At 34.8% G+C, this 27,539-nt stretch overlaps 1 protein-coding gene across 15 annotated transcripts in view; it reads left to right on the forward strand.

Moving 5' to 3' along the window:
• The window catches only part of R3HDM1 (R3H domain containing 1), a 129,334-nt gene that overhangs the window by 67,094 nt on the left and 34,701 nt on the right, over positions 1 to 27,539 (forward strand). For all 15 annotated transcript variants that reach the window (XM_072789008.1, XM_072789009.1, XM_072789013.1 and 12 more), the window contains 2 exons: positions 11,641 to 11,795; positions 15,483 to 15,634. In XM_072789008.1, the coding sequence (XP_072645109.1) occupies positions 11,641 to 11,795; positions 15,483 to 15,634 (307 nt within the window). The remainder of the gene's footprint in view (positions 1 to 11,640; positions 11,796 to 15,482; positions 15,635 to 27,539) is intronic.

Consider the following 27,539-nt stretch of genomic DNA (forward strand, 5'->3'; position numbering starts at 1 on the left):
CATTCTTCTGACTAAGCCAGCCAGGCACTTAAATCTTTTTGCAGCTTTTAATATCCTGTCCTTTGGAGAGTATACTCCAAAATTATATACTTTTCAACTAGTTACTAGATTGTGGTTTTTGTTGATGTCATTATTGGAATGAATGGTCAGACATCTCATTGTGACTTCTAGAAAAATGTTCGGGTACCTATCCAAATTACTAATAGAATTTCCCTTCTGGGGTGCCAGTCATACAGAGTATCAAAAGTTAAATGATGCTTTTTTTCAGCCATGACAGACTTAGAAAGATTCCTCAGGCCCTGGCAGCTTCCTGCCTTGTCTGGTTCATACCTGGTGAGTTTTCCTGACTCAAATATGAAAATGAATGTAAAGCTAATCAGTGTATAGAAAAGAATCATTGCTTCACAAGAACTTCAGACTTAATCCATGATACAGAATGTGGCCCTTTGTACACAGGCATCCAGGTTAAAGCTAGCTTTGCCCCACTGGGTAAAGTCTGATTTCTTGGTAAAGCAACTCAACTATTCAGAGAAGACAGCCAAGTTATGACACTTCTGTTAGATCTTGTGTGGATTCATCTGAGAGATAGCAACAGAGTATACATTTTGAGCAAACTCAGTCTTTGAAGCAAAATAGCAAAGCTAAACCTCAGCAAGGAACATTGAAGTTTGGCATGAAAATACTGAGGTTGAGAGACACAGACCAAGGGACTTGAGCCTGAAATATGTCACCATTTGAACCTCCTTTTCCTCTTTCAAGCTCTTCACATATATGCAAGATCTAATTATAATAAGGCAGGGAAGTGTAAGCTTGAAATACAAGAGGTCACAACTGTGCATCTTGAGAGTATTGGGCAAAAACAAGTAAAAGTCCCTCCCAAGGAGAGGACATTGTGGGCTGATCTTTGAAACTCTGATAAATGGTCTTTTTTTAGCTCTGAATTCACATAACTACCATCTGGACTGGAAAAGTTCAACTTTTCACTCTGATTCCTATTTTGGGTAACCTCATTTATACCTATAAATAATCTTCAAATGAAAAAAATTCCCTGGTTGATTGACTATTTGCAATAATTTTTCCCTATAATTAAATTTATCTTGAGGATTAAGTATCTTAAACTACAGTAAAAGTCTTCATTAACCAAAATGCTCAGAAAATGGAAAGAGATCAAGTTATTTAGTGTTCCACTTATTTAAGCAGTATTATTACTCTAATACTCTTTCTACTTCAGCATTTGTCCCTGAGAAAAGTAAAGTTTAGGATCAAACTAACTATGTGCAAATCCTCTCTGTGCTATTGTTTCTTCTTTTCAAAAAATGAGAATAATTACACCTATTTTCATAAGAATATAAGTGTTAGTATTGTTACCTTGTGGTACCATTGAAAAAAATGAACATTATATAATATTCTAAATGAAAAGGCATAGGAATTTTGGACTAAATTTGTGTTTGGTACGAATTCCAGAGTGGCCAGAGAAGACTGACATAGTTTGTTCTAAAATATTTAGTCTTTTTGTCTTGTTAGCTTCTTAATTCATGCCTTTTCCTTAAAGTACAACAGATGTCACATCAGCTAAATTTTTTCCTCATCCTTGGATTGTTAACTTGAGGTCTAAAATATGTTCTAAGAAAATTTACTTAAATCCTTCCCATCTTTTTTTGTTTTTGTTTTTTTAAATTCAATTAATTAACATATAGTGTATTATAGTTTCAGAGGCAGAGTTCATTGATTTATTAGTCTTGTATATATAATACCCAATACTCATTACATCATGTGCCTTTCTTAATGCCCATCACCCAGTAGCCCCATCCCCCGACCCCCTACCCTCCAGCAACCCTGTTTGTTTCCTATGATTAAGTCTTTTATGGTTTGTCTCCCTCTCTAATTTTGTCTTGTTTTACTTTTCCCTCCCTTCCCCTATGGTCCTCTTGTTTTGTTTTGTTTTGTTTTGTTTTGTTTCTTCAGTTCCACATGTGAATGAGATCATATGATAATTGTCTTTTTCTGATTGACTTACTCCCCATCGTTTTAAAAATTTCTGTTAATCTTATCCATAGCTATGGAAATCTTACTTGGAAAAGATTTTGAAACACTATGTGTGCCATTTCTATAAATAACGTAAGTGGATATTTATATTGATATCAATGCATAGAAATAAGGCTACCTATATATACATGTAAATGGTGATTATCTATGAGTAATTGTTTTACAAAAATGATTTTTTTCCATAGTGGCTTTTTCCTTTTTCGTATTATCCAAACGTTATACCATGAAAACCTATAGTACAAATCAAATAAGGCTTAAGAGATGTTTTAAATATCCAGGTTTATTCAGAAATATTCAAATAAAACCTTCATTTCAAGCTTTACATATTAAACCTAAACTAAAACAGTTTTGTGTTCCTCTTTATCAAGTAAACACTTTAGGATTAATGACATGAAATCTGCATTTCACCTTCAGTACAGTTTCTAAGGAGAGGATTAATGAATGACCCATGAATTCACTGAGATAATTTGTAATCATGCAATCAAGTCATTTCATTTTAATGAAATGGCAATTAAATCTGTTTAACCTTATTTTAAACATAACACCTTAAAACTTAAGTTCAGCTTTTGCTTGCAGAGCTATTTGCTTATACTGGAAAGTGAAAAATGTCATTCTCAGTCTGTCAGCATATATAGTAAACGTCTGGTTTTGTGTAGAAGCATATATTATTTTGATTCTATTCTGTTAAGAATATGTTTTTCTCTATTATCTATTCAGTGAGTATAAATATTGAGTGCCCACTTACTGGCTTAGCTTTGCCATAGCTGATACAAGTTTCTTTGTTTTTAATGGGAATAGGGGCAGGGGATGTTAAAGTTACCAACCTTACTCTTAAAAGGCACACCATTTCATTTTTTTGTTTTTTAAGGCATATACCATGAGAGAACAATTAAAGAGAACAATTTTATGTTACCTATACAGTGGGGTTTTTTAAAGTATAATTAACATACAGTGTTAATAGTTGTAAGTATACAATATAATCATTCGACAATTCTGTACATTACTCAGTGCTCAAGATATCTGTACTCCTAATCCCCTTCACCTATTTTTACCCATACTGCCAACCACCTACCCTCTTGTAACCACCTGTTTATTCTCTTCATTTAAGAGTCTGGTTTTTTGTTTTGATCGTTCTTTCTGTTTATTCCTTTGTTTTGTTTTCCAAATTCCATATATGAGTGAAATTATATGGTATCCATCTTTCTCTCACTGACTTATTTCACTTAACATTATACTCTATAGGTGTATCCATGTTGTCGCAAATAGCAGATTTCATTATTTTTTATGGCCGAGTAATATTCCATGGTGTACATATATTGTACCACATCTTCTTTAATCATTCGTCTATTGAGGGACACTTGGGTCGCCTCCATATCTTGGCTATTGTAAATAATGCTGCAATAAACATAGGGGTGCATATATCTTTTTGAATTAGTGTTTTCATTTTCTTTAGGTTAATACCCAGTAATGGAATTACTGGATCATATGGTATTTCTGTTTTTCATTTTGTGAAGAACCTCTATACTGTTTTTCCCCAGTGGCTATACTGGTTAACATTCCTCACAGCAGTGCACAAGGGTTCCTTTTTCTCTACATTCTCGCCAACCTGGTTATTTCCTGTGTTTATGATTTAGCCATTCTGACAGGTGGAAGGTGATATCATTGTGGTTTTGATTTACATTTTTGTGATGATGAGTGATTTTGAGTGTTATTTCATGTGTCTGTTGGCCATCTCTATGTCTTCTTTAGAGAAATGTTTGTTCATGTCTACTAACATTTTTAATTGGATTATTTGGGGGGGTTTGTTGGTTTGTTGACTTGTATAAATTCTTTACATAATTTGTTTATTGACCCCTTACCAGATACATCACTTGCAAATATCTTTTCCCATTCAGTAGGTTACCTTTTTGTTCTGTTGATGGTTTCCTTTGCTGTGCAAAAGCTTTTTATTTTGGTATAGTCCCAGTTGTTTAATTTTGCTATTATTTCTCTTGCCCAAGGAGACATATCCAGAGAAGTGTTTCTAATGTCAGTGTCAAAAAAGAAATTACTGCCTGGGGGATGCCTGGATGACTTAGTCAGTAGAGCATGTGACTTTTGATCTCAGGGTTGTGAATTTGGGCCCCACGTTGGGTGTAGAAATGACTTTTAAAAAATAAATAAGTAAACTTTTTAAAAAAGGAAGAAATTATTGCATATGGTTTTTTCTAGAATTTTTATGGTTTCAGGTCTCACACTTAGGACTCTAACTCATTTTGAGTTTATTTTTGTACATGATGTTAAGACAATGTTCCTATTTCATTCTTTTGCATGTAGTTGCCCAGTTTTCCCAGGACCATTTGTTGAAGAGTCTGTCTTTTTCCCATTGTATGTTCTTGTCTCCTTTGTCATACATTAAATGACCATATAAATATGGTTTATTTCTGGGCTCTTAGTTCTGTTCCATTGATCCATATATCTGTCAGTACAATATTATTTTGATTACCACAGCTTCATACTATACTTTGAAATCTAGGAATGTGATACCATCAGCTTTGTTCTTTTTCAAGATTGTTTCTGTGGGGTCTTTCGTGGTTCCATACAAATTTTTGGATTATTTGTTCTAGTTCTGTAAAAAATGTTGTTGGAATTTTAAGGTTTTTGTTAAATATCGAGGCCTTTTTAGGTAGTATGAACACTTTAACAATACTGGTTCTTCCGATCCATAACCATGGAATATCTTTCTATTTGTTTGTGTCATCTTAGATTTCTTTCATCAGTGTTTGGTAGTTTCAGAGTACAAGTCTTTCACCTTCTTGATTAACTTTATTTCTAGGTATTTTATTGATGCAATTGTAAGTGAGATTGTTTTCTTAATTTCTCTTTATGCTACTTCATTATTAGTGTATAATAATGCAACAGATTTCTGTATATTTTGTATCCTTTGACCTTACTAAATTCATTTATCAGCTCTAGGAGTCTTGGGGTGGGATTTTCAGGGTTTTCTATATATTATATTATGTCATGTCCAATTAGTGAGTTTTACGATGTTCATCCTTTCCAATTTGATTCCTTTTACTTCTTTTCTATTCTGATTGCCGGGGCTAGGGCTTCCATTACTTTGTTGAATAAGAGTAGTGAGAGTGGACATCCTTGTCTTGTTTCTAATCTTCAAGGAAAAGCTCTGTTTTTCACCACTGAGTATGATGCTAGCTGTGGGTTTTTTATATGTCACGATATGTTCCCTCTAAACCTTTACTTTGTTGAGGATTTATCATGAATGGATGTTGTCCTTTATCAAATACTTTGTTCTGCATCTATTGAGATAATGATGTGGTTTTTATCCTTTCTCTTGTTAATATGATGTATCATGTTGATTGACTTGTAAATATTGAACCACTCTTGCATCCCTAGAGTAAATTTCATTCTGCACTGAATGATTTTTTTGAAGTATTGTTGGATTTTGTTTGCTAATATTTTGTTGAGAATTTTTACATTTATGTTCATCAGAGATATTGGCCAGTAGTTTTCTTTTCTTTTTCTTTTTTTTTTTTTTTTGTAGTTTATCTGATTCTGATATCATAGTAGTTGTAGTCTGATACAATGAACTTGGAAGCTTTCCTTCCTTTTCTATTTTTTGTAATAGTTTGAGAAGGAGAGATATTAACTCTTCTTTAAATGTTTGATAGAATTCCCCTGTGAAGCCATCGGGTCCTGGACTTGTATTTTGGGGGAGCTTTTTGATTAGTAATTTAATTTCATTGCTAGTAATTGATAAGTTCAAATTTTCTGTTCCTTCCTGATTTCATTTTAGAAGATTATATGTTTCTAGTAATGTATCCATTCTTTCCAGATTGTCCAATATGTGGCATGTAATTTTTTGTAATATTCTTTTATAATCCTTTGTATTTCTGTGGCTGTCAGTGGTTTCTCCTCCATTTCTGATTTTACTTAAGTTCTCTCTCTTTTTATGAATCTGGGTAATGATTTATCAATTTTGTTGATCTAGGATCAGATCCAGGTTTCATTGATCTGTTCTCTTGTGTTTTCAGTCTCCATTTCATTTATTTCTCCTCTAATATCTATTATTTCCTTTCTTCTACTGGCTTCGGGCTTTGTTCATAATTCTTTTCCTAGCTCCTTTAGGTGTAAGATTCTTCTTTTCCTAGCTCCTTTAGGGGTTTATTTGAAATTTTTCTTGCTCTTTGAGGTAGGCCTACATTTCTATGAATTTCCCTTTAGAACAGTTTTTGCTGCATCTCAAAAATTTTGGACCGTTGGGTTTTCATTTTCATTTGTTTCCATGTATTTTTTTTTTTATTTCCTCTTTGATTTCTTGGTTGAGCCATCCACTGTTTAATAACATGTTATTTAGCCTCCGTGTATTCATGTTCTTTTCAGATTTTTTTCTTGTGATTGATTTCTGGTTTTATACCATTGTAGTCAGAAAAGATGCATGATACATTTTCATTTTTTTCAATTTACTAAAATTTGCTTTGTGACTTAACACGTGATCTGTTGTGGAGACTGTTTCATGTGCAATTGAATGTATGTTATACTGTTTTTGTTTTTTGTTATCGTTATACTGTTTTTGGATAGAATGTTCTGAATGTATCTGATAGGTCCATTTGATCCAATATGTCATTTAGATCCAGTGCTTCTTTGTTTTTTGTCTGGATGATCTATCTATTGATGTAAATGGAGTTGCAGTCCCCTACTGTTATTGTATTACTATCAGTTTCTTCTTTGATGTCTCTTAATAGTTACTTTATGTATTTAGGTATTCTCATGTTGGGTGCATAAATATTTACAATTATTATTTCCTATTGTTGGATTGTTCCCTTTATCATTACATAGTGTCCCTCTTTGTCTCTTGTTGCAGTTTTTGTTTTAAAGACTGTTTTGCTTTGCATGACTATTGCTACCCCAGCTTTCTTTTCACTTCCATTTGCATGGTAAATGTGTTTTGTATCCTTTAACTTTCAATCTGCAAAAGTATTTAGGTCTGAAGTGAGTTTCTTGTAGACATCATAGACATGGGGTCTTGCTCTTTATCCATTCATTCAGAATTACTGCTCAAAAATCAGTTTATTGTCTTCTGAGATTTCCCTTCTAACTGTTCTCTGTTGCTGCTTTTAAAATTCTCTTATTATTACTACTTTTAATTACTAAGTATCTTGGTGTGGACCTCCCTGGGTGGATTTTGTTGGGCTCCCTCTGTGCCTTCTGGATCTGGACATCTGTTTCCTCAGATTCAGGAAGTCTTCAGCTATTGTTTCTTCAAATAAATTTTCTCTCCTTTTCTCCCTTATCTTGTTCTGGGATCCCAGTAATCCAAATGTTGTTATACTTGGTGATGTTGCTGACCTCCCTTAACCTATTCTCATTTTTTATTTTTATTTTTGATTTTTGCTATTCAGCCTGGTTGGTTTTCATTACCCTGCCTTCTAGATTACTGATCTATTTTTCTGCATCCTCTAATCTGATTCCCTCTAGTATATTTTTCATTTCAGTTATTTATTCATCTCTTTTTTTTTTTAATTTTCTCTTTGTTGAAGTTCTCATTGAGTTTGTCTAATTTTTTCCCAAGTCCAGTTAGTATCTTTATGACCATTACTTTAAATTCTTTATCCAAATGTATTGCTGATCTCAGCTTCATTTAGCTCTTGCTGCGGTTTTGTCCTTTTCTTTCATTTGGGACATACTCCCTATCTCCTCATTTTGTCTAAATCTCTGTGTTTATTTCTATGTATTGAAAGGTCAGGGCAGCTCGGGTGACTCAGCAGTTTAGTGCCACCTTCAGAGACCCAGGTACCAGTCCCACATTGGGCTCCCTGCATGGAGCCTGCTTCTCCCTCTGCCTGTGTCTCTGCCTCTCTATCTCTCTCTGTGTCTCTCATGAATAAATAAACAAAATCAAGAAAGGAAGGAAGGAAGGAAGGAAGGAAGGAAGGAAGGAAGGAAGGAAGGAAAGAAGGAGGGAGGGAGGGAGGGAGGAAGGAAAGAAGGAAGGAAGGAAGGAAGGAAGGAAGGAAGGAAGGAAGGAAGGAAGGAAGGAAGGAAGGAAAGAAAGAAAAGAAAAAAGAAAAGAAAGAAAGAAAGAAAGAGAAAAGAAAAGAAAAGAAAAGAAAGAGAAAAGAAAGGTCAGCTGTGTCTACTGACCACTGAAACTAGTGGCCTTATGAAGAAGGGGTCCAGTAGTGCCCTGAAGTACAATGTGTCTCGTGTTCACCTGAACCAAGTTCCTCAGGGTATCTCCTCTGGTTATGAGTGCTCTGCTGTTGTATCTGAGCCACTTTTGCCTTCAGTCCTCTCAGCTACCGAGGCCTGCCTTGCATGCTGTGGGCAGGATTCGGTCCCTGTGCTGTTTAGGGCCAAGACTAGGGCCACTGTGGGCTTGCAGTTGGGCAGTTTCAGCAGTCAGACGAGATGCCTGCCCTCAATTTGTCTGACATGGCTGCAGTGATCCAAACTGCAAGGCTCTCTTCCTGTGCTGCCCCTTGAGAGCTTTTTGTTGCTGAGCATGACTGGCTGTCAAATCAGATATCTGCCCCTAGTACATCTGCTGGGGCTGTAGTGAAACTAGTTTGTATGGTTATCTTCCCATCTTCCTAGGGCCTGGGTCACTTTGGAGTGCCTCCCAACCCTCTCCAGGCTCCTTGCAGGATGTGACATGGCAGGAGCCACTTAGGAGGGTTCCCTGTAGCTTTTAAAACATCTGGAATAAGGCAATGAACAAAATTATGAGAAAACTAACATGAGCTTCTTAAGAAATATATTTTCTTTTAAAGTGCTTAACATTCTTGTTTTTAATAGCTCTAGTATTATTTAAGAATATACTCCCAGTTTATTTGTGCTACTTCTGAATGAAGTACTAATATTTAGTCATTGTTCTAAATTCCAAGTCTTTGTGTTCTCAGAGTTCTTTTACTTCTACTGTATCCCCACAGGTATTATTCATTTTAGAGTTTTTTTCTGAAATTTTTAAGTCCAAGCTCAAATGTTTACCTCTGTCAGGATTAATTTCTCCCTCCTGTTTTCATAAGCCCTATTTATACTGCTATTCTAATATGATGTTAGGGCTGAGCATGCCTAATTCAAAGATAGGACCGTGTCTTACTCATAATTACATCACCTACCAGTCACATCCTGGGTTCACAGCATACTATCCTCTGTTACAAATGAGATGCTGGAGTCAAATGTTGTAGATTTCATGTTATATTGTCACATTTTGGAGATGTGTGTGGTGTTTGTGTGGAGATACACTGTGACATGGATATTGATGGGGATTATGTTGCATTAGGGAATCTAAAATACCATTGGAAACTTACTGATGCAAATTCCATAATGTAGTATCCTATAACATGGAATCTATAGCTGTCTATTGAAAGTTTTCTCTGCCAGACATTTTTTTTAATAAGAGAATTTTCAGCTGAGAGGCTCCAATGTGAATCTCCAAAAATTAGTGAATTTAAATAAAGGAAATCAGCCACATTTGCCCATAAATTGGCTTTTTTTTTTTTTCAAAGTTTTATTTCAAGGTAACCTACTTTGAATGTATTTTGAATAAACAATAAAAGTAGTAAGAGAAATCGTTGAAGTTCCTTGGGGGGGATGTGACTATATAAGTCAAGGTATTTTAAGTCAGATTGTTACAATTATTTCTGCCAGTATCTGCATTTTTCTTTTCATTTATAGTGGATTATAATTCTCACAAGACTGTTATAAGTCACTTTTCCAGTCTATTAAGAGCTGAGCCCAAATTCTTACACTGCAGTCTATGCTTGTGTATGTGTATGTTCTGAGGTAGTATTTCCAACACAAGAAAAGGTTGTATCTTCACATCTTATTCCTATTCCTGCCCTTTATGTTTCTGGGAATGGAAATGTGTCAATGTATGCTTTGATGATGCTTGGAATTAGAGCGCGAATTTGAAGTCCATGAGATTTAATAAACTGAAAAGAGTTGACTTAATGTTAGACCAAAGAGCAAGAAAAAGTTTCTTCTCCTTATCCTCTATTGGCCTACAAGTTTAAGTATTATAGTATAGAAAATTCATTCACAGAAAAGTTTAGGAAATAGCATATTCTCAATCACTTCATTACTGACTAGGATTAGATTATAAATTTTTTGTACTCAGAAGTCATTTGTAATGTGGTCATAAAGCACTGTTGCCATGGAAATAGCATCATTGTACAAAGTCCTTCACTATTAAATATTTCACTATAACTGGATTTTACTTTGTTGTTGTTAATATGTTGTTTAGTTAACAAATATGCTTTGTATTTCTGTCTTTAGAGAAGGTTGATGCCAGATTTTATTCAGTTATTTAGTCATTGAGCAGAATCATTGAGACTTCTAGGCAACTACAGTGATGCTGTTGTCTATAGTCAAATACCTCAGATGGAATCTTTGCCATTTCTGATGCTTTAGGGATTAATAACAATAAAAATGAAAACTGATATTTATAGGATAGTAAAATACTGTTTTGGTGTTACCATAGAAGTCATTTCACTGATGTTTAGTTGTGGAAGTTTGTTAAGCAATACTATAGTTTGGTTCATCTTTGTAGAAACTTTTTAAATACCCTGAAGCTGGATGGTTAGTTGTATTTATCTAGTTTCTTTAAAAAAAAAAAAATTTTTTTTTTTTTTCTGGTAGCTTCTAATACTTTACGTAAGTTTTGAGATAATTGGTCTACCTAAAGGAATCCTCTTGGGGTAAAGAAACAAAATAAAATTATTCTTTTTTTTTTTTTAATACAATTTTTATTCACTAACTCAAAGCTTATCATTGTGGATTCTTATTTAATAACTGATTAATTCACTTGATAAAAGTAAATTTATACTCTTAATTTACTACTTTAGTTACTAATAGTGCCTTTAGTTTAGAGAAGAGTTGTCCCTTAGATGTCTGATTTGTGACTTCAGGCAAATTACTTAATCTCTTTCAGGATCTGTTTCTCTGTCAAGTGACCTTAAGAATACAATAAGGAGAAATAATCTAAAAATTTGCTAAATAGTCCATTTTCTTTGTGCCCTTGACACAGTCCTGATAAAAGGATTGCTATCTTAATGTGACAACTGTTCTATAAAAGCGTTTCTCCTCTTTCCTACTTTTGGTCTTCAGAATGGCTAGCTTCCTGAGCATGCAGCCTCTAATGTAACATAGGGCACTGTGTTTGGTTTAATGTTCTGTTATCACCAACTCAAAATTCTCAGTAATTTTTAATAAGCAGCCCTGCATTTTCCTCTTGCACCAGGACCAGAAATTTTGTAGCCAGTACTGGTTCTCAGAAGCTAGTTGTCATAATAGTTTGTAATATACACTGAATAGTAGTTGTCTGTGACCATATAAATTTCCTCAACTATAAAGGAAATCTCTACATAAATTTTATCTGAATATATTTTAAATGGAGAAAAATATAGCTGAGAGTTACCCACACAGTAAATCCTTTAAATGTTAACTTTGATAATAGTGGGTTTTTTTAGATTTGGTATTTTAACAATTTTGTCATTTCAAAATACAAAAGTATTTGCTTAAAACACAAAAACATTCTATTAGATGAAAACAAAATAAATTCAAAGCAGAATTTAACTCATTGTGCCATTACAGGTTATCAAGTTATACCCAACCACCAGCAAAACTACCAAGGACTAGTTGGAGTTCAGCAACCCCAGAGTCAGAGCCTAGTTGGTGGCCAACCCAACAGCATTGGAAATCAGATCCAAGGAGTAGTCATCCCATATCCTTCAGTGCCATCATACCAGGTATGTCACTATTGCCATCTTTGGGTGAAGGTGATTTTGAATAAATGAAATGTATATCTATAGTTTATCTCCTCTCTTCTTAATATAGGGAAAATGCTTTGGGATACATAATTTTATAGTCTTAAGAGTTGTATTAGTTATAGCAGCTTTGTTTTACCCTTATCGTATTACTTTATTCATTCATGTCTTTAATTTTTATAAAAAAAAATGTGAACTATAATTTGAACCACACTGATAGTGGCAAGTAAATTTTGTTGAGCACTGTCTCTCTTTCAGATGACATAAATATATAATAAGCAAGTATCTTATTCCATTCTTTAGCTTCTTAGAAAGTCTCTTGAGAAAAGAGTGGAATAAGGGAAAATAGGGAGAGGTAGGTATTTAGGAGAATGAGGTAGTGTGTGGACTATAAATCAGTGTTTACAAAATAGAGAAGAATGTTAAGTTTTCCATGCTGGAACTGATCGTTTTCCCCACCTCAGTCCCCAAAAAAGAATGGCATATCATGTATTAAAAATGTTATGGATTTTAATTAATAGTTCTAAAGTAGTTACCTATTGTTTCATAAATAAGTCAAATATATTTAGTATTATACGGCACATTTTCACAAATTTGTTTTACTCTTCCTTCATCTTCCTAGAATAACTTGCAAGTTAGTTTGTTTTATTATCTTTATGGTTTTCCATAGCTGAGCCTAATATTAAGAACTCAAAAGACCATTTTCATTCATCTCAACAAGGTAAAGACAATGTAGTTAGAAATATAAATGTACATGTAAACAAGTTGATGATAGTGTATAGACCCATAACTAGAGGGATCATGATACAAAGCCATGAACAGAGTAGGACTTGAACTTCTGTGTTAGGTACAGAAGTTCTCTGGAAAGATAAAAACCTTTAATTAGCTCTTAAAATTATGGGCATAAATTGATTAAGAAGAAATCCTGGGGGTGGGGAAGGATATGAGTAAAGATGGTAGCATAATCCATGTAATTCCAGAAATTTAAATTGAAGTTAAATGTAAACTATGTAATTGTCAAAAAAAAAAAAAAAAAAAACTATGGAATTGTCAAGGACGGTGAGGACTAAGAGTATGTCTAGCTTTCTAGTTTCTTGATAATAATTAGTAACTAAGGGGAAAAAATCAATCATATATCTAGATTTTGCATCTTTGTTTTCTCTCCCATCTCCCATGCTTCTTATTCCTTATCCTCTGTGCTTGAGCCCAGGCACATGAGACTGCCCATTCCCCACTTTTCTGTAGCTTGATATTAGGCAAGATCCAGTACCAGGCAGGAACCCTCCTTTATCAAGGACCTTGGTTGTGCTACCTAACCCAGTACATTGAGCATCTGTTAGATATCCAGGCACTATGGAAAAAAAGATCTTCCTTTTACCTCTAGGGGCTCACAGTCTAGTGCAAGTAATACAGTTTGTTTGTTTGTTTGTTTGTTTGTTTTAAGATTTTATTTATTTATTCATTCATGAGAAACACAGAGAGGCAGAGACACAGGCAGCGGGAGAAGCAGGCTACATGCAGGGAGCCCGACGTGGGACTCCATCCCGGGTCTCTAGGATCACGCCCTGGGCTGAAGGCGGCGCTAAACCGCTGAGTCACCCGGGCTGCCCAGTAATACAGTTTTTAAATAAATTAGATTGTTAGTGTAGCTTTGTTTTTTTTTTAAGCTAGATACTGGAAATGTGTCAGAGCTAAGACAGTAATTTGTATAGCATACTTTTTTATAAGTTATAAATCATTTCTCAAGGTATTTTATATAATCTTCATACTGAGTAGAAAACTATGAGAAGGATGACTCTGTAGAGCAATTAAAGCCTGCTTTACAATTCCTATTATCTCTGATAAAGAGGTTGGGTGGGGGATAAAATGCTGACTAAAATAGTCAGAAAAATCATCTGTCCTCAGTAGAGTGTATTGGTGGCCATATGTCTCAAATACTGTTGTCTCTCTCTTGCTCCTTCAGTTTTTCTTTACCGCTAAAGATTTGTTCTATATCTTTTTTTTCTTGATTTGTTCTATATCTTAAATCATCTAGATTAAACTGTGTCATTTTCCCTGGATCTGCTTTGCATATATATTAACTTAGATACAATCAGAAATAATACTCTTAGAATGTTACATTCCTTTGGTAGACAGAAAGACTGAAATATGTTTTACAGAGTTGGATAAATCAAACCAGTAACTTTCTCTTTGCAATAATTGAGCCAATTGAAAGTAATTAAGAGATTGCTGTGCATTTTGAAAAGACTAGTTTGCATTTCAAAAACATGTTATATAGGCAAGACTTATTAGAAGTTAATCACCTTGTAAGTCATGGAGGCCAAGTAGAGAGAATCATGAAATGGTTAAAGAGCTGAAGCTCTGGAACCAGAAGGCATAGGTTCAAATATGAACTTACTTGCTTACTGGCTATACAACCTTGGGCAAGTTACTTAACCTCAATTTCCCCATTTATAAAACAGGGGTGGGGATCCCTGGGTGACTCAGAGGTTGAGCACCACCTTCGGCCCAGGGCGTGATCCTGGAGTCCCAGGATCGAGTCCCGCATGGGGCTCCCTGCATGGAGCCTGCTTCTCCCTCTGCCTGTGTCTCTGCCTCTCTCGCTGTGTGTGTCTCTCATGAATAAATAAATAAAATCTTTAAAAATAAAAATAAAAATAAAACAGGGGTGATAAGAGTACCTTCTTAAGGTTATTAGGAAGTCTTAATACTATAACATACATATGATTAGAACAGAACCTGATGCATCGTAATAAATAACTACTCAATAATATTAAATTGCATTAAGATTGCTGTTACTACTGTTATTATTGTACTACTATTGCTAACATCATCATCATCATCATCATCATCATCATCATCATCATCATCCTAACCTTCAGAAGCTTTTATCTTGGCCCTATTTACCCAAATCAGTATAATCCACCTGTAATACAGTGGCACATTTATAAGTTAAGGACCCATTACAATATCAGAAGAGCCCTTCATGTCTGTGGTTTCTATTTAAGAAACTTAAGAAGCCAGAGACCTGAAAAAAACCATTATGTTCATGTGGTTTCATAGAAAACAGAATTGAGAGGTCTACTGTTGTAGATCCTGCAAGTAGAGATTACAGTGGAGATAATGCCTCCCATGAGATGGAAGTAGGATCTCATTTTTCACATAAGGAGCTGTTGGGTCTCCCACTAGATTAGTCATTTGCCTAAGGTCACATAGATAGCAAAAGGGTAGAGCCAATACCACCTCTAGATATCTTAAGCTCCAGAACTCATACTTTTCTGGTCCAGTGTATCTCACCACTCCACCTGAGTTTTACTTCACTCTGTGTGAGGCAAAGTATATTATATTACTCTTTCCACATCAGATGATCATCCTTATTTGGAAACTGTTTCTTTCTTAAAACTTTTACTTAAGGATGTAAGTCATATTTTATTTTTATGATGTAATGCATCAAGCCTATTGTTCAACTGATAAATGCCAGCCAAAAAACAGTAGCTGGCTGAAAAGAACAGAAATAAATGGTAGTACTGTGGCTGACGTATCATGATTATTGGCAGTTCAGCTTATTCCTAAATGTTGATACTGGAAAAGTTGATAGAGGTTAGAGACATTATCATTTGCACGGTTTTGAAGAACCTTTTTCACTTTAAATAATCTTTCAAATTTTAGGTTTCACTGCCTCAGAGTTCTCAAGGAATTGCCCATCAGACTTATCAACAGCCTGTTATGTTCCCTAATCAGTCTAATCAAGGATCTATGCCAACAACCGGAATGCCAGTTTACTATAGTGTCATTCCACCTGGCCAACAAAATAATTTAAGGTGAGTACAACTAAGAAACCTAATCCTATAGCTTCTCATTGTTTATCAGGATTATGGTCTGTTGCTAATTTTAACATTGATTAAGGGGCATGGCCTGAAATTATTATCTAAAATAGAATAGAAAAAATAGGATAGAGTCTCCTTTTCTCATAGTTTTTCTAACACAATCAGTGTAAGTCAGACATTTCATATGTAACCTAAAGAAGTCACATCTTCTCTCATGTGCCTAAGGGTAGGCCATTCTCCTCTTAGCCAGAAGGGGTGATAGTTGGCCATAGGCCTTGGAGTTGGAGCATTTAATATTTAAGATTCTTATAGGAGTTGAGGGAAAATGTATTTCTTGTATATGACCTCAGAAACAAAATTTCTTGCTAAAATTTTTTAGGCTCTAGGGAGCTCGTTTATTATCAGTAAGAGGAAGGAGGTATATAGGAGAAGCAAATGATAGTAGTTCTATGTAAAATAAAAGCAAGTCACGAATCTGCTTCTTTAACTACCTTTGCTTGGAAGAGCAGAAGCTCTTCTGATAAGCCAAATGTGATACAAATAATAATCTTCCTTTCTGAATAATGGACTAAAGTTACTCAATTCAAAGTATTACAGCCTTTCATTTATTCTCATGATATCCTTGTAAGGTTGCCAGAGGGACTGCACTGCTCTTTTTAGGAAGGAGGACCTATGTTTTAATTGCTGATAAGAGGTTGGCACTGGTTATGGTTACAGATGATGGTATTTAGGGGTGAGAAAGGGATTGACAGACTTGCTTCATTGAATATACTTGGGAGAGTGGAAACTTGGCTCTTACTTTGTTAGCAAATAGACATGTGCACACACACACAGGAACTCACATATTTCCTCCATCTTGGTTCTCATTTTATTTGTCGTCACACACGCACACAGGACTCACTTATTTCCTTGCCTTTCTGGCTCTGTGTCTGTCACTGATTAAAGAGGCCCAGGCTTTTTAAACAGCAAGTTGGTTGTGAATCATAGACAACTTTGAAACTTTATATTCTAATGAGCCCCAACTCTTCAGAGGTGGAGCAGCTACACAGTGACAATAGAAATGTATACTGTGTTAAATTTTCCATTGGTTGTGTAAATTTAAAATCTCTAAATAAGGGGGAGATGCTCCCAATCTGAGCCTCTTTTTCTAATTTATGTAAATTTGGGGCCTGTAACACCAGGTCAGGTTCAGAGCTGTTAATAGCAAAATTCTGTGCTAAAGCAGATGAAATGGATGGTGTGAAAATGACTGGATTATCTGCTTTTTGAACCAAAGCGAACTTTTTATCTGAGGGAAAATTACCAAAGAAATCATTCCAGTATAGAGCAGAAGCTAAGAGAAGTTGGTATTAATACAATGACTCATTCAAAATCAAAAGACACCTATTTTTATCGGTTAACTTGTATAGGCTTAGATGCTGGATAGAGGGGCTTTCTTAAAGGAAGGTCAAGCCTAAAAGGACCGATATACAATGGCTTAGACTTTAAATTTTCCCATGTTTGTTATATTTATGGGTACCTTGAAGCAGAAGCGATCTTGTCTCCTTGACTCTTAAGAGAGCTGACCTTGGAAGTGGGTGTAGAGGTGAGAGCCATAGCTCTGTACTGTCCCCTACATTCAATGTTAAGTATGATAGCAGGATCTAAAAGCTGTCAAGTGGAATATAAGAAATAGTGAAAGGGATTATAAGGGAAAGGAGGGGAACTGAGTGGGAAAAATTAGAGAGCAAGACAAACCATGAGACTCCTAACTCTGAGAAACAAAGGGTTGCAGAAGGGGGAGGTTGGGTGGGAGCTTAGGATAACTGGGTGACGGGCACTGAGGAGGGCACTCGATGGGATATGACCACTGGGTGTTATATGTTGACAAATTGAATTTAAATGTTAAAAAATGTAAAATAAATAAAAGCAAGCTGTCAAGTAAGTGCTAATAACTACACCTTGGAAAGAACCATACCAACTTTTAGTTCTTGGGCCTGCTTCTGCAAGAAAATAAAAATTTGAAGAGCTACCCTTGGCTGAAGGAATAACTTCGAAGCCCAGGAATTAAAAGGGAAGTGAGATTACCCTCCAACTTGAATCTCAAGGAAAAGTTATGGGAATTATTCACAGGTTAGGGCTATGACCTGAATGAGTCAGGGAGATTTGAAATACTCCAGCTGTTACTTGACAATAGTGGTTGGTTACTGTGTAACAAACTAGCATTGATCTCTTCCAACTACGAATTACTGAAGTGAGAAATGGAATGGGTTGCAGGTAAAGCAAGGATGTGTATCCTGTCCCACTTGTATTCTGATACCTTTTATGCTAGTTATTAGGTAGGAATACAAGTCCTATGGAATTAATTGAGGATACCTTTGGGTGACTAATGTTCTTTTTCAAAATATAGCAGCATTCTTTACAGAAAATTTTGTTTCTGATTCTGGGCAATAATAAAGCAAATTGTTATAATATTTCAGATTTCCAACTTAAAGATCAACTTATGGCATTTATTAATCAGATCACTACTGTCCAAGGGCTAATAGTATAGAGACTATTCCTTCATAAATCTAGATTTACTAGTTTGTATAAATTGTATTTTATCTTACTTATTGCACTATGTTTACACACTGAGCAGAGGTTTATCTGAATATTCCAGCACCTAGAGCAGGGCCTAGGGTAGAAGGTTGGTAAATGCATACTGAATGAACACACTTCTTTAATGGTAAAGGCCAACTTACACATATGTATGGGTACATACATGTTACTCATTCTCGTTTATGTAGAATTATTGGCTTTAATATTATTATTTTGTTTCTGTAGCCTCTATATACTTTTTAAATTCTTCATTTTTTGTATTACAAAATATACTTGTTGACACAAGTTAAACAATCATTACAAAAATGTGTAAAAACAAAGCTATTCATCACGCCCCGCTCTGCCCTCCCGTCCAGGTAACCAGTGTTCACATGCTAGTATATGTATTCTCACATCCTGACCAAACATATACACATAAAAAAATACGCATATATTGAAATTAGGTGTTAGAGTCTAATGAAATAGATATTATCTTACATTTTTTCTTTAATGTCAGATTAGTAAAATTTAGTCTAAGACATTCTCATTCTGTGTATGTTTGTTCCTTATTTCTTCATGAACATAATTTTACATAAATCATGTCATACAGGCAGTTTTCTTTTGTTCTAACTACTTTCTCTCCCTTGACCCTTTGAATGAGATTATTCCCCATATATACGCATGCTGGGTAACCCATGTTTCCATCCTGGTTTGTATCCCTCCTCACTTTCCTCCTTGCATCTAATCATATGCTAACATAGATAATGGGTATGGAGACACAATTAAGAGTGATTAGCACAGACACAAAATGGAATTTATAAATAAATTTAAATATGAAATGTCTATATCTTGCATTTTTTAAATATACAATCATATCATGTTTGAAATATGAGAGATTTAATCTTTCAAATTTAGTATTACAATCTATAGTTTTTTTTCCTGTAGCTTCGTTTGTTTGTTTTATTTTATGACACTGTGCTTGTAACTTCTGCCATTTTCTGAGGATTGTACAAATGCATGCCATATTCCTTGAGGCTCTTCATCATGGAATCTAACTGATTTGATATCAGGTTATGAGGTGATCTAAGTTAGCTACTTTTTTAGTTAACTGAATCTTGTACCTTTAGATGTTAATTGATGGGGGGCATGATATGGTTAGAAAGATGAGCTTTGGAATCAAACAAAGCCTGACTTCAAGCCTATGTGACTTTAGGCAAGTTACTTAGTCTTTCTGCACTTTGGTTTTCTCATTCATAAAATAAGAATACCTCAAAGGATTGGTGTGCGAAATTCCATGTGTTGGAGTTTGTATATGAAAATTATTCTAAAACTTATACTTGCCTGTGTTCTTGAGTAGAGGACACTGAAAATAAAACTTTTTACTGCTGATTCAGAACCATAATCCTGAGCATTGGTAATTACATTGTGCCCCCACAGAATTTTGAAGAATGTTGGAGATATTTTCATTTACTTTCTTTCTTTGTCAGTTATTAGTGTAAGTGCTTCAAATCTGCAGTGAAGTTACCAGAACTAAGTTTTTAAAAAGGCTTTGAGTTAGATTCTGGAGGCTCTACTGAGTCTGTCCTTGAAGCAGAAAATATTTTTGGGTGTTATTCTCAAGTAAACTAAATATGGTAAAATGTTCATTTCTTTTCTGAATTATTTGTGTTTTCTGTGTGAACAGAACATATTTGTTCTTTTCTGGTATGCCAAGCCAAGACTTCTTAAAAGACACTCCATTTTGTAGATTTTTAAAAAATAATCTCTACTTACCTCACTGAATTTGAATCCTGCATTTTTACCAAACATTAAGCTGAGAAATGAAAAAAGGTATTACATTATCTCTTCAGAATAACTCACATAAAGAGAAATATGTACAGTTGATCATCATTGTGGATTCGTATTTGCAAATTTGGCCTATTATAATTTATTTGTGATCCCAAAATAGTATTTGCAGGCTTTTTCAGTTATTTGCGGACAGGCACAGGGCAATGAAAAATTTGAGTCACCCAGTGAATACATTCTCACCGAGGTTGAACAGGTTGACAGTCTTCCTCCTTACTTCGGTTTTCATATCGTAAATACATTTTTCAGTCTATTTAGTGCCATAGTTTTGGCTTTTTTGTGCTATTATTTGGTGGTTTTGATGCTCAATGGCCCCAAGCATAGTACTGAAGTCTGTGTGATGTGTCTTATGGAATAAATATGTATGTTCTGGCATGAACTATATTGTTGTTAGCCATCAGCTCAACGTTAAGGAATCAACAATGTGGCATATCCAGAAAAAGGAAAAAGAAATTCAATCTGTAGGTGAGACCGCTCCAGAAAATGCTAAAGTAACATCTAAAGTCTGTGATTAAGCTATGAAAAAGATGGAAAGGCAGATAAATTTGTGGTTTTGTGGGATGACAACCAATAAAAAAGCATAGTCACAGCATTATTCTGAGGCCAAAAACCAAAGAGATTTATGGGCAAAGTGCTCTGGATCAGGAAAATACTAAAACCTTCTCAAGTAATGTTTCATTATAAAGAAATACTGGATAAAATTATTGTAAGAAATCTATATTAAATAAAATAAACAGAAACACACATAAAAACAAGGTTATGTGTTGATCAGTTGATGAGGATGTTGTGACCGGGGCTCTCAGTATATTAACCCTGTATTTCCTGTGTGGACAATGGCTCAGTATTTGTTAATTCAGTGTTCATATGACTTTTAGAAGTCAGAAATAACAAGAACCAACTGAATTTTATACATAGTACTGTGTTAGGCACCATAAAGGCATACAGAATGCAGTAGCAATATAGAGTTCATACTGTTAATTGAGTTTTAATCATTTCTACTGATAAAGCCTACTAAATCTTAGTAAAGTATGATGTTCGAGTATAAAATTTGCCATAGATTTATGGCCTTTGTTTTTCAGAACACTAAAAAGTTTGCTTTCCTCTCTAATGCCAGAGACTCAATCAAGCAAGAATTTTATATTTAAATATATTTAGATATGGAAGAAGAATAGGACAATAGTCCTTGTCCTTATGGAGCTACAGGTTTTTTTAAGATTTTATTTATTTATTTGAGAGAGAGTGAAAACCAGAGAAATCACAGAAGGACAGGGAGAAGCAGACTAGCCACTGCGTGGAGAAACCTGTATGGGGCTCAATCCCAGGACCCTGAGATCATGACCTGAGTTGAAGGCAGACACCAAACCAGCCAAACCACCCAGGCTACCCTAGGGAGCTACAATTTTTTATGGGAAGTTAAATGTATACATAAGAAAACAAATAGAAATCATACAAAATGCATACAAGGAAGGGATAATATGAGAGTATTAAAGAACAAAATGTGTATAGAGACTAAGCATTTTGCTAACCAAATGGTATATAACCGTATTACCATTTGAGCCCTACCTACCTGGTCAACATTTCTTCACCTTCAGATTCATTACATCTAAAGTGGTGTTTTTATTATAGTAACCTTACAAATGCAGGTAAAAAACCTTTCTTCCAAAATTTTTTCTTGTCTATAAACATTTTACATTTCTAGAAGCTTGTCCTCAGAGTGTCCTCCTGAAAAGGATAAGATTGTGCTTTTGTTTTTATTTTACATATAGACTATGAAACATGGAAAAAGTTAACCATAGAATTTAACCTGAAAGCCTAAATTCTTCAACTCTGATTTCTAGTACCCTACCTTATTAACATATTAGGAATCATTATTCCTAATCTTACCAGCATGTTAGAATCACCTATAGGGCTCTTCAGAGTACTGGTAATAACCCCTAGTTCTCCACATTCTCATTTCACTGGCATAATTTTTTTGAAGCCCTCTAGGTGATTCTTCAGGCAACAAGAGTTAAGACCCATTCACACACTTAACCAGCCCTTCTCATCTTTATCCATAGACTTGAGCTGTGTGTAGCCATAACCCAGTAATATTTTATACATTTGCCAGAAAGGTATTGTGTCTGTCACTGTTTTTTTGCAAACTTCATCCTGGACCCAATGTTTGAAGATAAAATTGTATAAATTAGCCTATACCAACAAGTATACCCAGTTTTAGATGGAAAGTGTATGTTAAACTCTGGGCTTACAGGGTCCCCCTCTAAACATTCTTTATGTTTTTACTAAGTGGACTGTGATGAGCTTCATTCCATTACCAGATTACAGGGAGATAAGATTTCTGTAAGAACAGTAAGTGAGATTTTGTTTTGAGAAATGTCTTACTTAGCTTGAGTTGCTTAGCAACCTCTTTTTTCTTTTTTTTTGCAGAAGCTCCTTATGCAGAAAAATAGAATTTGAATTATTATTTTTACTTTCAGCTCAGCTTTTCAGTTACCACTGAGGCAACTCTATGTTTAGATTAAATTGTGTTGTTACGTATACTCTGAGGATTTGCCATAGCCTGATACATGTTACGTGTCTTGTCACTTTCAGCAAGCCATATAGTGGTCAGAAAAACTAGTTTTACAACTAATTGTGAGATTTCTCTCAATCTTTGGCATGGAGAGAAAATGAATTCCATTCCTGCAGTGTCTTCAAAAGTGGCAAGCTAGTTGGATAAATCTTCAAAATACCCTCATTTTGGTAGGGGTTTTTTCCTCCTGTTTTACCTTTCATTTCTCATTTTTATCTTGAAACTCAAAAGGAAAATACATACCTTTGTTTTTTATCTGTCATCTCAAAGGGCTAACCTACAGAGAGAGAAACTTGAAGAGACTGTAACCTCTATCTTTCAGAACTTGCTAAAAAATGCTTCACAGTATCTTTATGAAATGATGAAAAAGAAAACCTTTTAAGTCTTTTTCCTTTTTTCCTCCCCACAGTATGTTTTTCCCCATTTCTATATCCTACTATTCCTGCGGTATCCCCTTTGTCCTACTTCTGGAATCTGTCTTGCATTCATTTTATTTCTCCTAAACTTCTGATTTTGCATTTTAATTTTTTCATTTGCCTCAGCCATCCTTTGAAATGATTGTCAATAACAAAGTGTCAATCTGATCCATATCTTTCAGGGAAGTTTTGCTTTTGTTGTTACTAATAAGGAAGTTAACACCTAGCCTAGAGAAATAAAATGTAATAAGGAAATGACATTTGGAGCTAAAAACATTGCCTTTCCATAACATTCATTTCCTCTTCACTGAGTATAAAAGCTTATTATTTTTATAGGCATGAATTTATCAGCAAATTCATTAGTAAATTAAGTTTTATTGACAAAAACGATACTGAATAGGAAGGGAAGAAGATGCTATAGCTATTTCATTTTTTGTGAATTCACCAAAATGACTGATAGTAGTAGTATTTTACATTAAAATAATAGTATATAATAGGTACATAAAGAATTACGTGGGATGAGCAGTGACCTTTCATGCAAAAATCCCTTTATTCTATACATAAGTAATACAAATATGGTCATACTTGTGGCTCTCCCTCAATCTATGTTTTGTCTTTAAAACAGTCTTTTCTCTATCTCTCATTATACATATGATACATTGTCATTGTAGAAAATCTGAAAATATTAACAATTAAAAATATAAATGAACATGAAAAAGCAAATCAACTCTAAGTCTCACCAGATATAATTACTGTTAAATTTTAGTGCACTTCTCAAGTCATTTCTCAGTGTATACATAATATGTAAACTTTGTTAGGAATTAAATATTTTAAACATTGTATTTTCTGTGTTTTTAATTGTGTTATTCATCAGCTCTGGTTTAAAGATTAAACCATATAAAAATACATGGAGTACAATTCTAAACTTCTGCCTGGCCCATGGCCCTTGGTGCAAAGCAGTTACTATTCACCAAAATAATCCCAGTTTAGACTTTGGATGTACTTTTCTAATACTTTTACTGCTTTTTTTTTTTTTTTTTTTTAAGATTTTATTTATTTATTCATCAGGGACACAGAGAGAGAGAGAGGCAGAGACACAGGCAGAGGGAGAAGCAGGCTCCATGCAGGGAGCCTCACATGGGACTCGATCCCGGGACTCCAGGATCACACCCTGGGCCAAAGGCAGGCGCTAAACCGCTGGGCCACCCAGGGATCCCCTTTTACTGCTTTTAAGTAGATACGTGAAACACTTGCAGTTTGGAAAGAGCATCACTGTTTTTGTTTTTGAGGTAAAGAGATTAGGAGTGTTTTTGTTGTCAACTGTGAATTTTTTTGCATATATGGAATTATTTATATAAATGTTTTATTCTACAGCTTGCTTTTTTCATTAAGTGTTAGTTTTGAACGTCTTTCTACAGAGTAGTTGAATTTGTCCTTTCAGGTTATAATGGAGGGAAACCAACTTGTAAGAGGTCAGGCTAAGGAATTTGTGTTTTAGACTTTTAATAATAGCAAATAACTGTGGTTTCTGAAGTATGAAATTGATGTGATAAAGTGTCTGGTTTTGTGTTTTTTAATTAGGTCAGTAACAGTCATCAAGATACATTTTAATTGAGCAGAAACCACAAGATCAAGTAGCAGAATCCTTGCCTGTGGTGGTGGCAATAGGAAGGGGACACATTTAGGAGGCCCTTTGAAAGAAGATATAAATATGTGGTGATATTGTGAGTGTTAAAGAAAAATTTCAAATATCCTGATGGAAAATGTTTCACTAGCAACAATAGAATGCCAAGATTGGAGATGAGTGTGATTATTATTTGGATATCATTTACTTAAAAATACCTACTAGATCTAGGGCAAACAGACTTTTCTATAACAGGCCAGAAAGAAAATACCCTAGGTTTTAAACACAGAAATACAAAATTGTGGGTACTGTTTTAGGTGTTTATGTAATAAAAGAGAAAATAAATTTCCAGCAGTACCTGGGTGGCTCAGTAGCTTGAGCATTCGACTCTTGATTTCAGCTCTGGTCATGATTTCAAGGTCCTAGGATCAAGCCCCACATCAGGCTCCCCACTTAGCAGGGAGTCTGCTTGTCTCCCTTCCCCTGCTTGTGTGTTCACATGTTATCATGCACACACAACCCCTTCAAATAAATAAGTAAATCTTTTAAATAAATAAATAAATTTCCAAAGGAACTTTTTTGACAAAATTCAATAATAGAGCACAGTTTTTTTTAATACAGTCCTAATAAACAGAGAAGAATAGAATTACTTTAGATAGGGAGATAACATTTCATCTCATTGGGGCTAAAGTACGTGTTCTTTATCATCAAATTGATTGCAAATGTTTATCAATAAAAACCATTCTTAGGGAAAAAAAAAAGACATTCTTGGCTTATGGGCTATTCAGAAGCAGACATTAGGTCATAACTGGCCTGGTGGCCATACTTTTCCAGTACCTGTATTAGATGATTCATTGCAAAAAATACCAGCAGGAAATGGTCTGAAATGAAGGCTTATCACAGAGGAAAAGAAGGAAAGAGAAGCCAACATACAAGGAGATTTCAAAGATTAACAGTCAGGTGTTGCTGGGGAGCATGAAAACCTTTATTAAAAGGGCAAAGACAATGGATATAACAAGAAGAGATCATTTGCAACCTTCCAGACCATATGTGTAGATGAGAAAACTCTGAGAAGGAAATAATAAGTTTAGACAGTTCATAAAGTCTGTGTATAAAGGGTCCAGAGTATTTATTCAAAAATAGATACTACTTTTTTGAAAGATAGAAAGGAAAGAACACATAAAGGAAAAATTCAGATTAAAAGGTATATTTTTTAGACATTAGGGGAAAAGTAAATCTCTTAATTTTCCCTGCCTACTTTTTGAATCATTAGATTTTCACTACTTTTTTCACTATGTACATTTTAAGCTTTTCCAAAATTTTTTCTAAATATCCACAGTGACATTCTGCATAGCCTAAGATTTTGAATGGCTTTCCATTTTATTTGGTATTTCTCCAGGCCATAGGTAACCTAGATAACATGCATCCCCTGAGATATGCTAAGTGTTTAGGAGACAAAAGAGGTTTGTCTTGAAAGCGCCCCTATGGCATATCCCATGTACTTTATTTTGTGAATAATTCCTGTGGCTTTGGAGTGTGCTGACTTTGTATTTTACTTACTGGTATTGGGAACAATATGAGGCAAGTTGATAAAAGGATCTGAAAAACCTGCATCCTCTTTGTCTTCCATTTCTAGCCAAGATTGGGTATTAGGGACTGGATTTATTCTCCTACCTTAACTTATAAACCAGAAAAATTTATGAAACAAGCTTTCTTAAGACAGTGAAGGACAGTAAACCCTGTGAGAAGAAAATAAAATGAGTATCATCAATGCCCCAGCTTGCTGCCTAGAGAAAGTTTCCAAGCCACCATTCAGGGAGAGGGCCCCAAGCAGAGCCTCCCTCTAAATTAAGGAGATGAGGTTAGGAGTGCAAGGAAGCCAAGGTGGCTGGAATTTACAGGACAGAGTGCTGAAGAGAAGAGGCTACCAAGAAGAAGCTGTGGAGATCTACAGAGGGACCATTTTGAGTGAGTCTGGTTGATTTCTGCCTGGTGCTTGTATGTGCAAAAACCATACGAGGCCAGCAAAGGCTGGACAATCCTTGGAACTCACAAAGGACTAGAATAGTTTATATTCCTAGCAGCCAGACTGTCAAAATCTCATAATATATGAAGCATCAAGCCGAGGACCTGAAAGGACATTATCTCAGTAGTGGGGGAACATTAGCCCTAGATTAAAGGCTGCTCTGGTCATGCCTAAAGAAAAGGACTCAAAAGGATTAGTTGTTTCTAGATAACTGTGACCCAAGACAAAGCTCAAAAATATTGCTAAAAAATAAAAGAATATCCAGCAGTCAACAAGGTTAAATTTACAGTGCCTGTCATTCAATCAAAAGTTACCATATATGAAAAGAAATAGGGAACTAAGGCAATAATGAGGAGAAAAATCAGTTAATTGAAACTGATTATGAAACAATGTCAATATAAAATTCAGAGAAAAAAAAAAAGACAAGAGTTAAAAATGAAGAGCACGTCAGTCCGCTTCAGGGGACCTAATATATGTGTAATTGGCATCCTCAAAAGAGAAAAGGAGAGAACAAAAAAAATTTTTTGAGTAAATAATGGATAAAGTTTTTTTAATTTGATAAAAATAATAAACCCACAGTTTCAAAAATTCAACAATCTCCAAGCAAAAGAAGCATGAAGAAAAAAAACTTCTAGAAAAGTAATAAAGAGAAAATCATAAAAGTAGCCGGAGGAAGGAAGAAAGATAGTACATATAGAAGAACAAAGGTAAGAATGGCAGCATGCTTCTTGCTAGAAACAAGCTGGAAGACAGTGCCACGACATCTTTATTTGAAGTAATGAAAGAAAAAATCTAGAATTTTGTACCAGTAAACATAATGTTCAGAAACAAAGACTATTTCAAATGTACAAAAACAGAATTAA

Source organism: Canis lupus, chromosome 20 (assembly GCF_048164855.1).
Source record: "Canis lupus baileyi chromosome 20, mCanLup2.hap1, whole genome shotgun sequence".
NCBI lineage: Eukaryota > Metazoa > Chordata > Mammalia > Carnivora > Canidae > Canis > Canis lupus.